This window comes from Equus quagga, chromosome 2, assembly GCF_021613505.1.
Source record: "Equus quagga isolate Etosha38 chromosome 2, UCLA_HA_Equagga_1.0, whole genome shotgun sequence".
In the NCBI taxonomy this organism is placed as follows: domain Eukaryota; kingdom Metazoa; phylum Chordata; class Mammalia; order Perissodactyla; family Equidae; genus Equus; species Equus quagga.
The window spans coordinates 66,425,114-66,439,272 of record NC_060268.1 but is presented as its reverse complement, the minus strand read 5'-3'; the positions used below and the strand labels follow the sequence as shown (position 1 = coordinate 66,439,272).

The following is a 14,159-nucleotide window of genomic DNA, read 5'->3' as shown; positions in this document are numbered from 1 at the left end:
GATGGGGGACGGAGAAGTGGTAGGAATCAGGCAAATGCAGACAGGGGAACGCAGACTTTGCCTTCCCTCTTTATAAATTTTTTGTGATTTTTTGAATCACATAAATGTATTATCTATCAAAAAACTGAATCAAAATCTTGTGCTGTTTAATAAAAATAATGATAACTGGAGTTGATTTTTTTTTCACAGACATTCCCACATAGCACTGTGTTAACAGTTTTGACTTTTCAGACAGAAAGTAACTTCCTGCGTTTCATCCTCGAGCCCAGCTAGAGACCTCAGGCAGAGCTCGTGGAAAACTGCACTCTGAGACTTGCTAAGGGGCAGTTTGGTAACACGTATCAGAACATAAAATTTCCATACTCCTTCACCCAGCAATGGCATTTCTAAAAATTTATCCTAAAGAAATTACTGGATAAGAGTACAAAGATGATCCTATAGCATTCTTTATTACAGGGGGAAACTGGAAACTATTTACTACCTTCTCGCGTGGGATAGCATAAATTGTGGTCATGGCCACAGATGCTGCTGGTCTGCGGACCACACTTTGAGTTGCAAGACCCTAGTTCCTCGTCCCACGCTCCCAGCGCTGTGACTCTTTGGATCTCTGCTCCCCGCACCCTCTACCTGGCTCTTGGATGCGCCACCCCAACCCCGGGGCGTCCCGCTCACCTAGTCAGCGTAGGGGTGCGGTGGTTGGGGTTGGAGCAGAAGATGTTGTTGGACTTGCGCGTGCCGTCCAGGAACTCGCGCACCGACTCGTTGCGGAGCTCTTGCAGGGGTCGGGCCTCATGCTTGAGGAACCACTGGTGCGCCTCGACGCACTTGGAGCAAAGGAGCTGCTCGCACTCGAAGCACCAGAAGTTGGCGGACTCTTTGCAGCGGGTGCAAATGGCCTGCGCTTCCACGATCTGCCGGTACACCGACAGGCGCCGCTGCAGACTCTCGAAGAAGACATTATCCAGGGCCAGCCAGTCAGCGCCTGGGGGCGGGGTTGCCTGGCAGATGGGGCATCGCACGCTTGGCACCTCCAGGCATCCTGAGCACAGCGTGTGTAGACAAGGCAGCAACTTAGGGCACTTGGCTTCTGCCTGGCAGCCCTGGCAGCGCAGGAACTGGAATTCCTCCTCTGTGGTTTGCTGGGGGACCAGACAGGGAGGGAAGGCCTTAAGTCCCAGGAGTTCCTACCCACCGGACACCCACCCCTATGTCTGGAGGCTGGAATGGGCCTTCATGTTCCATTCCAGGCAATTATTGGATGATGCAAAACCCAGGCTATCAGTAACCCAATCTCCCATTTACTCAGGCTTCTGGCTCTCACCCCACCATTAACTGAGCACCCACTTCCCCTGAGACACAGTACCAGGCCCTGAGATACAAGGATATATAGGATACATTCCTCCCTTCAAGGAACTCAGTTTAGAAAGTATATACATTAAGTTTCAAGCTCACATAAAGTGCTTAATACAGTTTGGGAGTACCTCAAAAAAGTTAAACATGGAACTACCATATGACCCAGCAGTTCCACTTCTAGATACATACCCCAAAGGACTGAAAACACGGACCCAAACAGATACTTGCACACCCATGTTCACAGGAGCATTATTCACAACAGCCAGAAGTGGAAATAACCCAAGTGTTCATCAACAAATGAATGAATAAACAAACTGTGGTCTACTCATACAATGGAATATTATTTAGCCTTAAAGAAGGAAATTCTGCTACAACATGGATGAACCTCGAAGACATTATGCTAAATGAAATAAGCCAGACACAAAAGGAGAAATCTTGCACGATTCCACTGATATGAAATACCAGGAGCTGGTGGGAAGGAAGAATAAGAAAGCTATTGCTTAAAGGGTATAGAGTTTCTGTTTGGGGTGATGAAAAAATTCTGTAAATAGACTGTGGTGATGGTTACACAACATCGTGAATATACTTAATGCCACTTAATTGTACACTCATAAATGGTTAACAATGGTAAATTTTATGTTATAGGTATTTAACCACAGTAAAAAAAAATGCAAAAAAAGAAAGTGCTCAATAGAGTACCTGGCACATGAGAAGTGCTCATAAATGTTAACTAGCTGGGGGAGTTGCCCAGAAGACTAAGGCAAAGCTTCCAGGAGGAGGACCCAGTAAGCACCCTTGGGGATGGGGGTTGGGTGGGCAGGGTTTTCCAAGAAGGATCTGGAAGGCTTCCTAGAGGAGAAACCACAGGAGCTGTGAGGCCTTAGCTGATACATCTCTCTCGTCTGGGCCACAGTTTCCCACCTTCTGATCTGGGCACTTAGATTTAAGTTTGTCCACACCTGGGACATTCCCCTGGCTTCAGGTGGGGGCAACAGGGCTACTACCTTCATCCTCCCTAATCTGTGGTCCTTCCCCTGAAGCAAGGGCTACCTGGCAAGTCGTAAGGATCAGTAGGAGAGTCCAGTTCCAGGTGCCACCGACCCTCGGCATCTTGCCCCCCTGCTCCTAGAGAATCGCAGCCCACAGAGGCTCCCCTAACTCATCCTAATTCCCTTTTCTGTTCTCCACTACCCTTATCACAGCCAAGAGGGTCAGGACCCCAAGATCTGGTCTTCCCTCTGTGTCACTCTTTAAGGTACTTGGCCAAGTTTGCCTTTTCCTTCCCACCTCTCCCCTCCACCACAGCCAGTCAACAAGGCCTCAACCCCATCTCCCCAAACCCAGTAGTACCTCTGTGGGGCAGTGGCTGGGACTGGGCTGGTGGCCTTCTGAAAGGGACTCCGGGGGAGGCATGGTGGGTGCGTGGGGCAGCGCAGAGTCCTGAGGGGGCCCCGGAGATCTGGCGGATACAGGGTCCTGCTGCATGGAGCCCAGCTCAGTTTCGATTCTCGGTTTTGATCTTGCAGGGCGGGAAGCGAAGCTGAACAAGACGTGTCCGCCAGATGGCTGAGTCTCAAGCAGTAGGAAAAAGGAGGTGCCCGCTCAGAGCCCGCCCCCCAAGAGGAAGTGAGACAGAAGCTGGGGGCGGTTCTAGGGGCAGAGAGGCAGGCTGAATTTTGAAGACACACCCAGAGGGGAGAGGAGGAGAGAGGAGGAGAGGAGTAGATGCACAGCTGACCTGGGGGTAAAGGAATAGCGGCAGGGCTGAGCAGGAGGGAGGCAGCCCTCAGCCTCGGCTGCGAGCCACACATTCAGCTCACACTGGCACAGCTTTGTCCCAGCCCCTAGCTGGGAACTGGGGGCACAGAGACGAGTCACACATGGCCCTTCCTTTAGAAGAACCCCTGATCTAGTGGAAGAGCAGGTCCCTAAACTGAGATTTTCACAAAGTATTGGGACTGGCTGGAAAGGAGAGCCTTTAGCTGCGACTTGGAGGAACGGTGGGAATTCACAGGGGATTCAGGGATTGGGGGAACACTCAGAGAGAACAGCATGTGCAAAGGCAGGGAGGTTGGAAATACGAGAGCACGTTTGGAAAGTAGTTTTGGTTATTTTCAGATCTAAGAGGGGACCCATGAGCAATGTCAGCCCAGGAGTGGTCTGGGCAAGATCATAGCTAAGAAGATGGACCAGTTCTGCGGGGGACAGTTGGTTTGGAACCAAGGAACAACACGATCCCTTCTGCATGTTGGGACAGTCACTCTGACAACCTGAGAGACACTGGGAGGACACTGAGTGCAGATAAGAGGAACAGGATGATGACTTGGGTGACAGTTGGAAAGGCTGATGAATCTGAGGCAGTAGGGGGTGGGGAGGGAAGAAGGAGACCTGGTGAATGAGTATGAGGAGAGTGATGAGAAAGCAAGTTAGCTCTTGGCCAGTGGAGAAGCAAGCCAGACCCCCAGCTGGTGGGGGCAGAAAATGCAACTCCAAGTGGCCTCACTGGGCCAGTGCCCAGTGTATCCATTCAGACCATCCCAACCACTGCGCTGACTCCTGTATACCCATTCTGTGCTTAGTTCCAGCTTAGAACAGAGTAGTGGGGATGGGGACCCAGCCTTGCTCTTGTAAAACTTATAGTCTGGGGTGTGTATGGAGGGGACATCGGGAGAGACTCAACTTCCCGGGGACTGTGTGAGGCTCAGGAGCCTGCCCTACCCTCCAGCCTGATCAGCACCCCTAAAGCTTTAGAATCAGGCCATCAACTAGGAAAAGCCAAAGATGGTGAGCAGCCATCTACAAAAGGACCTGGAAGTTGACTATGGCTGGGGGCCTGTGGGGCCTGAGGAGGTAGGACTGGCATGTGGCTGAGACAAGGACAGCTTTATTAACTTCTTGGCTCCCTTTGGAAGATAGCTGCCCTAACACCCTGTTGGAAGTTAGTGCTTCTCAGAGTAAATTTGCTATTTGCATTTGGGTTTTCTCAAGCCCTGGAAAGGCAAGTTATACCTCTGGGCACCTGGACCAAGGGGCATGCTGTTTCTGAGCCTCACCTCTGTGATGCTCTGCAGGGCCTGACCCACCCAGGTAGCTCTGTGCTATCCCCTCATTCCTTACTCTGCAGTGCTCCCCAAGGTCTGCACAGTAAATTTCTTACTTTTTGTGCCAAAGTTCAAGCCCTCCCGCCCGGCCTTGACCTCGGTGACCTGATCAACAGATAAGTACTGAGATCCACTTTGTGCTAGGCCTCGTTTTCTGGGCTGTGGGGACACGAAGAGGAATAATTTGCTGACCATGCCCTGGAGAGACCATAATTCTAGACAACGGCTCTCCACACCCCCCAGTGTGTGAGTTTGGAGAGGGAGTGCTGAGAAGCTGGTAGAATTTCCTTGACTCTGGAGAACATTCAGCTCCTGAAAAACTCGCTACAAGGCCCAACTTCCCCTCCGGCTCCTTTTCTAAGGCCGAGTGGGAGCACTGAGGAGGAGGCGAGAACTCCTACGGGCTCCGAGGAACGCAGACCGCCCTCCCTCCTCGCCCTACGGCCGCAGTTCGGGCCTCCCAGCGCAGGGGGCGCGGTGCGACGGCGGGAGCCGGCCGGGCCAGCCCGCTCCTCCTCCTGGCCGCGGCCGCGCCGCTGCGGCGCAGGGAAAGCCGGAAGCGGCGGCCGGCTGGGGCGGGGTGCGGCCGGCTGGGGCGGGGTAGGGCCGGCAGGTGCGCCCGGCTCCGCGCGGGGTCGGGGGTGTGCCCTGCGTCCAGAGCCATGCTCAGCAGGTCGGGGTACCGGGCGCTGCCCTTGGGGGACTTTGACCGATTCCAGCAGTCGAGCTTCGGCTTCCTGGGCTCTCAGAAGGGCTGCTTGTCCCCGGAGCGGGGCGGCGTGGGGCCGGGGGCCGGTGAGTGGCCACCCAGCACGGCGGACCCGGGGCGGGCACCGGCCGGCATCCCCGGGCCCGAAGTCTCTGCCTCTCAGGAGTCAGCCGGTCTGGCGCCCTTGCACTCTAAGAGGAGGGACCGAGAGGGGACACGATGTGGCGAAAGGCCTGGATTGGGCGTGGGATGCTGGCGCTGATCCACCCTTCCTGGGACTACGCTGCAGCCTCAGAGCTTTCTCATCTTACAAGAAGTCTCGCCCCATCACATTTCTCCTCGGCCCTTAACAGCCCTTTAGGTCTGGGCAGCCGTTGCAAGTTCCCATTTTGCCTAGAAGAAAATAAGATCTAGGCATAGGAGGTCACCAGCACACTGAGGGCTCTTGGCTGCAGAGAAATTGCAGAATTCTCACCCCAGGGGACACCCCTAGAGGCCCTGAGCTCCAGCATCTCCCTGTTACCTGGTGGAGATGGGTGGGCCAAAAAGGCAGGCCCTCAGCTGCCTGTTGTCTGCTCTGGCCCTGTTTTGCTCCAAAGCCTTGAGAGGTTCCCTTGGCCCACAGGTCAGAGTCCACATTCCTCAGCCTCATAACCAAACCCTGGAGGATTTGGTCCCTCCCTGACCCTCCTGTAATGACAGCTGCCCCTATCCGAGGCTTCCTTTCCTGCAGTGGCCACATGGGTCAGCTATCCTGAGGCTCAGAGAGCCTAGAGGGTTTGGGGTTCTTGGGAGGATTGAGCAAGGTTCCTGTCTGCTTCCTGTCCAAGGCTGGGAGGAGAAGGGGAGCAGAGAATAACCTCATCCCAGATTCTGGGGCTGTCTCAGCTCTACTTTCATCCGGGGTTCTGGTTCTCTCGGGGCCAGGACCTCTGGTTCAGATGAACATCTTCCTAGTTCCCCCTCCCACCTGAAGCAGCTTCAAGTGAAGCACACATTTGACAGTCTTTAGGGCACTAAAGTAGGGGGAAGAATTGTGAGCCGAGAAAGAATGTCTTAGCCCTCATCTATGGCTCCTATTGATGAGCCATTAATGCCTTATCCCTTTAGGCTAAGGCATTATCTCCAAAGGGACTCCTTGAAAGCACCCCTCTGAGGCTGATGGTAGAGGAGGAATGTGTGATGCCAGCAGTTTCAAGTTCAACCCAGCACATGTTTACAGAGGCCCAGGTGCTCCTGGCTCTGTGCCAGGTATGGGAAGGCAATATAAATCAGACAAGAGGATTGACTCCTGCTCTCAGCCTGGTGAGGACAGCATCACATGGATTGGCTTCTCAGATCCGATGGCCGTTGCCTAGCAGAAAATAGGCCTTGTGAGGGTAGGACTTGGCACAGATTAGTTTTGATGTGTGGGAGGAGGGAACAGTCCTTAACTAGCACCTGCCCAAAGATATGGGAGGGTCAGGCAAGGAGGCAGATTGAGAGCCCGGAGAAGGAAGGAGCCACTGAAGGGGGAGGGAAGCAAAAGGCACACTTGACCAAGTTCACTCTGCCTGCCCCTGACCTGCCAGACCTGTTGGTGTTCTTTGACTGCCTCTGTTCTGTTGTCCCCAGATGCACCTCAGAGCTGGCCCTCCTGCCTCTGCCACGGCCTCATCAGTTTCCTGGGGTTCTTGCTGCTGCTGATCACCTTCCCCGTTTCTGGCTGGTTTGCCCTGAAGGTGAGGCTGACTGAGTGAGCCGCCAGGGTGGTTGGGCCACACCGAGGGCTTTGGCATTGGTGGATAAGTCCTCTGCCCCCTTCCCCTGAATATTATGTTACCATACTTCTGTGAAATGGACTGGGCGAGGATTGTTGATTCTCATCTTTCAGATCAGGAAACTGAGGCTTAGACGTGTCCAAAGTCATCCTGGGAGATAGTAAGTCGTAGAAACAAGTCTTCCTAAATTCCCCAGTCCAGGGGTCTGGACGCTGGCTTTAAGGTGGTGCAGATGTCTATGCCAATTCTTCCTCCCTTTGGGTTAGGCTAAATTAGAAATGAAAAACACTCAACTTAGCCAAGCAGGTAATGAGTAGTAAAAGGAAGTCAGGCCTCATTTTCAGCAAGGGGTGGTGCAGATGGGAAAAGGATGAACTAGAGTTGAGGCTCACACCTGAAAGCTGCAGGGAAAGTGGAAGTCCAGGCAGGCCTTGCCCTTGGTGTGGCCCTAGGCAAGTCACCTGCTCTAGAAAGCCTTAGGGGGTGGTGTGGTCTGGAAGGAAGTCCTTAGAAGGTCCTAAAAATCCTGGTCCTAAAACTGCCTTTGAAACAAATACTGTGTGATCTTGGGCAAGTCATTTCTCCTCTCTGGTCTGCATTTCTCAATTTGGACATGTTAGTTTGAGGACTCCAGGGATCTGAAGTTGGCAAAGCCCTTTGCTTTGGGTCGCTGTTAGAGCAGCCCCACCTTTTCTCCTAACTAATTCAAGGGCAGACAGTTTCCTGGTTTGAGTCATGTCTAGCTGCAGACCGTAGAAGTGATAAGTTTCTCTGAGGATCAAGTCAAAACAGTGTAGTAGCTGAGAGCATGGCCTCTGGAGTCCTTCAGAACCACATTCAAGTCTTGCCAGTTTCACTTAGGGGCTGTGTGATGTTTGAGCAAGTCACTTAACCTCTGAGAGTCTTGGTTTTCTCATCTGAAAACAGAGCTAAGGATACCCCACACTGACGAAGACCAGGGGAGAAATGGGGGAGGGCCCTGTTATTGCCAGCTCAGGCTCCCCACTTTCAACTCTTTCCCTTGTCATTGTGGACAGATTGTGCCCGCCTACGAGCGCATGATCGTGTTTCGGCTGGGCCGGATCCGCACTCCTCAAGGACCTGGCATGGTTCTGCTCCTGCCCTTCATTGACTCCTTTCAGAGGGTGGATCTGAGGACACGGGCCTTCAATGTCCCTCCCTGCAAGGTGAGGGGCTTCTTGGCTCCCCTGGACAGAGGGAATGGGGGCTTGTGCAGAGTGTATGGTGAGTGCCATACCTTGGCCTGTAAATAGCCATCAGGGGTGGGGAGAGGGGGCTGGAGAAAAGACCAGAAAACCGAGGCTGGGAGAACATCTTTGCTCCATATATATAACTGCCTGCACCTGGGGACACCATTTTGCCCTTGAGGAGCTAGCTACCAGGTGGGTGGGTCAGGCTGGGTGGTCTCAGTGGGCCACACCTCCCTGCAGCCCCAGCCCCTTGAGTGTCTCCTCCTTCGTGGCCTCCCCCTACAGCTGGCCTCTAAGGATGGGGCTGTGCTGTCCGTGGGGGCCGACGTCCAGTTCCGCATCTGGGACCCGGTACTGTCAGTGATGACGGTGAAGGACCTGAACATGGCCACACGCATGACGGCCCAGAATGCCATGACCAAGGCCCTGCTCAAGAGGCCTCTGCGGGAGATCCAGATGGAGAAGCTCAAGATCAGCGACCAGCTCCTGGTAGGCGGCACCTCACACGGTAGAGTTCGTTGGCTGGCACTTGGGCCTGGCTCTGCCTGCCAGGGCACTTTGCACGAAGCACCAGATCACTCTGGGCCTCAGTTTACCATATGTCCAAGAGTGTAACAGCCTTTGAAGAGCTAGTGGTCTGGGTGCAACTCTGAGTTGAGGAACAGAAGATGGTCAGGGCCCCTAGCGATCTTGGGCGAACTTGCCCTGGGAAGGGAAGGGGTCCCGATGGGGGCGTGGTCTGCCTCTGACTGCTGAGATCTCACCTTCACTGTTCTGCGGGCGTGGCCATGACGACGCTGGGCCTCAGGGCCCCTCAGCAGTCGCATGGGCAGGCAAGTGGGTGAAAGGAGCAGGGGCCCTCCTGGCCCAGTCACCTGCTGGGGAATTCCGTGCCCTGCGGTGCATTTTTGCAGTTTTGTGTTCCTTGTTCTAACCGAACAAAGGAACTCGAGGGCACTTGGACCTTTTTCTGGCCTCTTCCCCATGTATGAGCAATGATCTACACTGGAATTCACCTCACATCCCTTCTTGACAAGATGGAGTGGAAATGAATACACCGTGGCGGTGTGCCCCCTGCACCACACTTCCCTTGTGCTTTCTCCCATGTCCTGACAGGAACACGGATGGAGTTTCCCCTCATTCTCCTCAGCCCTGCCTTCCCCAGGGGACTGGGGTTAGAGGACAGGAGGGGAGTGCGGGAATACCGGTCCTGGAGGTCTCAGTCCTTCCAGGAAGTAGATCAGCCAGCGGAGTGACAGTCTATCTGTGACGGTAACAGTAGCTCTCCTGTGCACAGCAGTTTACAGTGTACGAAGTCCTTTCACCTGCCCCAGTGGATCTCAGCTGTATATTTTGCTGCAAGAGGGCCAGTATTATTGTTTTATTTGGAGGGAGGAAACTAAGGCTCTGAAGTTATTTGACTTGCCTCTCAGAGCCGTGGTCAAGGGCAGAGCTGGGCCAGAGGCGGAACATCTGCCCTGCCCCTAATCCAGTGCTCAGTCTTGTACAGCTCAGGCAACAAGTTGACAATTTTTATCCATGAAGCCATATTCCATTTAATTTACCTTCAGGAAGAGAAAAGATTCTCTCACCTTGTTGCACGTCGATTTGGTGCGGCAAAGCCAGGAGAGGCAGTTAGGGGGAGTCAGTCCCACACCAGGATGGTGGAGTCATTTAGGGTCCATTGCCCAGACTGAGCTGGCACCAGGTACAGTGGGGTCAGTGCCCGTGGTTACGAAGAATTCTCAGGAAACCCAGCACCCCTCCTGTAGGCCCTGGTTCAGGCATCCATTTCTCATCCTCACTTTCATTTTTGGGTCCTTTTCATCTCGAGGGTTTGCACCCTCCCCACCTCTTGCTTGCTCCAGGCCAGCTGCTTCACCCCTCACTGCCCTGGGCCAGCCTCCCTCACCCCTACCCATCACTCTGCAGGCCTTGCCTCTTAATCCTCAGGAGAAAACACTCTAGGACAGGAACTCTTTCAGCTTCCTCCAGCATCACTCCTTCAAACTCATCTACATACGTCTGTGCTACTTTTCCTGCCTCATTGGAAGCCTTTGTCTGAGGCTCATCCCTACCCCAGCCGGTGCTCTGGGCCCAGGACTCGGCTCCCTCCCTCCGTCCTCCCTCCCTGCTCCCCTTTCTGCGCAGACACATGCCCTCCCTTTGCCCCAGTCCCCCTCTTGCTCTCACTCCCCTCTTCTCCTCTTCCTCCCCTCCTGTCTCTACACTCCCAAGTCAGCTCTGGCCACGTCAGGGTGGCCTCCCTCTTACTAGCGCAGGGGGCACCTCAGCCCTTCCCCTTACTTCACCTGCTGGCAGCCTTTGACTCTGGACCCATCCTTCTCTACTCTCGGATCCTCTGCTTCCCTTGGCTTCTGTTACCCCACGCGCCTGCCTCTCCCCCTTCCTGGTCACTCCTTCTTCTGCTGCCCTTTCGTTTCCAGGTTTTCTGTCAATGGCCTCTTCTCCTCTATGACCTCCTGGGGAGAGCTTATCCATCCAGGGCTTTTTGCTGTCTCTGGACACTAATTATTCACAACACTCTGCTCCAGCCTCGACTCTCTCCTGCGCCCTGGACCCATTTATCCATCTGCCTATTGGACAGTTAGTTGTCTCTCCCATAGACCCCTCAGGGTTAATGTATCAGAAAAAACTTCTCTCTCCCCGGCCCACCCCCTAGTCTGTGTCTCTCTCTGTGTATCCTCTCCAGTTGAACACCCACACTCAGGGGCCGTGCAGGAACCCACGCCAGAAACCTGACAGTGAGGTGACAGCCGGGCAACCAACAATCCTAGTGGCTCTGCCTGTCTTGCTATGGCTTCGTATAGTTTACAGAGTTGTGCCCCTCCTCTTGGTGTAGCCCAGCTTCATAGCCACCTGTCTGCCTGACACCAGATTCGGGTCATTTCTGCCTGCAGTTGGTCTCCATGCATCCACCCTCAGCCCCTCCACTCCAGTGTCCCCATAGGAGCCGGGGGAATCTTTCCAATGAGCAAATCTGCTCTGTCACCTCCCTGATGAACTCCTCCCTGGGGATCCTTGTGCCTCACGATAAATCCAAGTGAGCAGATGCAGCCGGCTGTGACCCAGCTGTCTCCACGCCCCCAGGCCACGGTGGAGGGTCCAGCTAAATGGAACTACAGTTACTCGCCGTTTCCCGAACATTCCAGGTCCTCCCGTCTGGGCTTTTGCCTGGAAGGGTGCTCCCTTATGCTCCTTCACCTGGAGAACTCCTCCTTCCGGCTTCACTCCCCCTCCCTGCCCGGGCCCACGCCCTGGGCCTCGGCTGTCTCTTGGTTGCTCACTGCCAGCTGCCCACTCCTGGGTTGTAGCAGCCCTCTGCCTGTGCTCCCTGGCTGGGACCTTCTCAAGGGCACGTAGGGGGGCCTCATACACTGCTGTGTCCATGTGTGCCCATTCCAGCCTCCCAAAGAAGGTGATCCGGAAGGCCTTGTTGAACGAATTCCATTTCTCCCCACACTGTCTTCCAGCTGGAGATCAACGATGTGACCAGGGCCTGGGGGCTGGAGGTGGACCGCGTGGAGCTGGCAGTGGAGGCTGTGCTCCAGCCACCCCAGGACAGCCCGGCTGGGCCCAGCCTGGACAGCACCCTCCAGCAGCTGGCTCTCCACTTCCTTGGAGGAAGCATGTCCTCAGTGGCAGGAGGTGCCTCACCTCTGGGGCCAGGTGAGGAACCTTGAGGAGGTGGATGGAGGTGCTCATTATGGCACTTAGCTTGGTGTGCAGCACAGGCTGAGCTTTGCTACTTGCTCCCTTAACCAAGCACCTTTGTGCAGTGCACACCCTGCCCAGCTGTTCCAGTCACCTTGATTCTAGAGCTCACCAGAGCTAAGGCAGTGAGAAGAGCCCAGGTGTCTGTAAGTGTCTGTGAGTATGTGGAGGCCTCTGGAACCTCTGTAGGAGGAAACAACAGCACCCGGCAGAGAGTTTTACCTTCAGGGGTGGAGTAGCTTAGAAAGTGGGGCTAAGAGCGAAGGCTGAAGCTCAAGTGTGGCTTCTCAGCAGAAGAAGTAGATCACCGGCCTCAAGGGGATGTGAGGGGGAACTGCCACAAAGGTATGGAGGCCACAGTGATCCTGACCTTGGCAGCACATTGACCTCCTTCTCTCTATCTCCCTTTCCAACCCTGTTGGCACCCCCAGCAGACACCTTGGAGATGGTGAGCGAAGCTGAGCCGCCTGCCCCTCACGTTGGTGCTGGGCCCACCCTGAAGCAGCCTGTGGCCGAGGGGCTGCTGACTGCTCTGCAGCCCTTCCTGTCTGAGGCCCTGGTCAGCCAAGTCGGGGCCTGCTACCAGTTCAATGTCACCCTGCCCAGTGGCACCCAGAGCACCTACTTCCTGGACCTCACTACAGGTGCAGCTGCCCTCCCTGCCCCTCCTCCCACCCAGGTTACTTGGAGCCTGCTGCCCCGGGGCCCTTTTGAAGACTGCCCCCTGCTCCTGCCAACAGTTTCAGGCGGACCCGTAGCAGTCAGGGGCTCAGACACCATGTGCAGACTGTGGTTGTTCAGGCCATGTCTCCCTGCCATGTCCTCGTCAGCAGGACATCTCAGTAGCCAAGCTTCCCACCGCAGGAGTGCTCGCGTGCTGCAGGCCTCCCGGTGCCGGGCCCCGGCTGACCCCTTCAGTGTATTCTCCCCACTGCTGCTCACCAGGGGCCTGGGACCTGGGGACTGTTGGAAACTGAGGCTCTAAGTGCTCACACAGCCAACAGGACTTGAACCCAGCGTATTAGAACCTGAACTCTTAGCCACTACTTTTCACTCCTCCCAGTGGGACATGCGAACCCCTTCTTCCCCTGCCATCCAGCTGTCCCCCTACTAATGCTCAGTTTTCTTTCCCCCAACAGGGCAAGGGAGTGTGGGACACGGGGTGCCCAACGGCATTCCTGACGTGGTGGTGGAGATGGCCGAGGCAGACCTGCGGGCCTTGTTGTGCAGAGAGCTGCGACCACTGGGGGCATACATGAGCGGGCGGCTGAAGGTGAAGGGTGACCTGGCCGTGGCCATGAAGCTGGAGGCTGTCCTCAGGGCCTTGAATTAGCAGCCTTGGCTGACCATCGATAGCCTAGCCCCGAACCTGGCACCAAGCCAGGGGGACGTCTTGGAGGAGGAGGCATTGGCACTGTACCTTGGATTATTGAGGCCGTGAGGAGTTTCAGGCCCAGCCAGGAGCCAATAAATGGAGACTGGGAGACACTGGAGCTGGAAGAAGCTAAGTTAGGCTGCCCTGCCGTTCTTGCCTACAGTGGGTCTTTGGACAAGCTGTTGCCCATCCTGGGCCCCTGCCGAGCACCCCGCCCTGAGCTGAGTACACAGTATAAGGACAGGAGCCAGGCCTGCTCTGCCCTGCTGGCTCCCTGACTGGAGAGGCAGGGCCCACAGAAACAGCCTGACAGCCTCTGGCTTGGTCCACATGTGAAGGAGCAAAGCATGTGACACAGGCTGCAGGCTCCAGAGTGGAGGATCAGAGAGGCTGGGGGGCGGGGAGGCGGCCACCAAGAGGAGCAGGGGGCTGGGGTTCGAGCTGGGTCTGCCCTCCTGATCTCAGCCCAGGCCAAGGCTAGTGGGGGGTAAGAATGGGAAAGCGTGGGGCCTGCTCCTCCCCTGGGCCTGCTCCTGAAGGCATCTTGACTCGGCTACCAGCTCCGTCCTGCATGCCTGGGGGGCTGGGGCCCAGGGCAGCATGAAGGAGAGCCCTGCCGTTCCTATGTTTCTTACCAGAGGTTTGAAAACCGCTAATAAATGTGGTGTTTACAATGTATTGGAGACAAATGGGGGCATGGTGGGGGTGGTGGGTAGGACAGGCCCTGAAGCGATGCCCCTACCAGACCAGGGCGCCGGAAGCTGACACGGGTCCTCATGATGCTCTTGAATCACCCATAGTTCCCCTTGCTGCTGAGAGTCTCAAAGCCCTGGGGCAGGCACAGGACACTCTGTTCCTCTTCATAGTCAGGAGAGGTTTGCTGGGAAAGGGGGTAGGGTGTGGCAGAGCTGGTCC

The 14,159-nt window shown here is 55.3% G+C and overlaps 2 protein-coding genes across 9 annotated transcripts in view; one reads left to right on the top strand and one right to left on the bottom strand.

Annotated features, from left to right (window-relative positions):
* The window catches only part of LOC124235605 (protein PML-like), a 46,748-nt gene extending 43,776 nt beyond the window's left edge, over positions 1 to 2,972 (bottom strand). Inside the window, exons 1-2 of one of the 3 annotated variants that reach the window (XM_046653842.1) lie at positions 2,704 to 2,972; positions 673 to 1,139 (exon numbers count right to left, since the gene is read on the bottom strand). In XM_046653842.1, the coding sequence (XP_046509798.1) occupies positions 673 to 1,139; positions 2,704 to 2,838 (602 nt within the window). In that variant the 5' untranslated portion in view covers positions 2,839 to 2,972. The remainder of the gene's footprint in view (positions 1 to 672; positions 1,140 to 2,703) is intronic. The other 2 variants (XM_046653844.1, XM_046653843.1) reach the window with 2 other exon arrangements.
* Positions 2,973 to 5,033: 2,061 nt separating this feature from the next.
* LOC124233872 (stomatin-like protein 1) lies at positions 5,034 to 13,922 on the top strand. 6 transcript variants are annotated; one of them, XM_046651158.1, is made up of 7 exons: positions 5,034 to 5,249; positions 6,778 to 6,884; positions 7,961 to 8,110; positions 8,420 to 8,623; positions 11,629 to 11,824; positions 12,304 to 12,513; positions 13,009 to 13,922. In XM_046651158.1, exons 1-7 carry the CDS (start codon positions 5,117 to 5,119, stop codon positions 13,200 to 13,202), a joined length of 1,194 nt encoding a protein of 397 aa, XP_046507114.1. In that variant the 5' UTR covers positions 5,034 to 5,116; the 3' UTR covers positions 13,203 to 13,922. The 6 variants fall into 6 exon arrangements, with proteins under 6 accessions (XP_046507114.1, XP_046507104.1, XP_046507130.1 ...); XM_046651148.1 differs by having other exon boundaries at positions 12,301 to 12,513; XM_046651174.1 differs by having other exon boundaries at positions 5,040 to 5,067; positions 12,301 to 12,513.
* Positions 13,923 to 14,159: the final 237 nt, after the last annotated feature.

Coding starts and splice junctions, on each gene's coding strand:
- LOC124233872 (XM_046651132.1), top strand. CDS start 5,383: ATGTGGCGAAAGGCCTGGATTGGGCGTGGGATGCTGGCGCTGATCCAC. Junction 8,111..8,419: donor TCAATGTCCCTCCCTGCAAG/GTGAGGGGCTTC, acceptor CTCCCCCTACAG/CTGGCCTCTAAGGATGGGGC. Junction 8,624..11,628: donor AGATCAGCGACCAGCTCCTG/GTAGGCGGCACC, acceptor ACTGTCTTCCAG/CTGGAGATCAACGATGTGAC.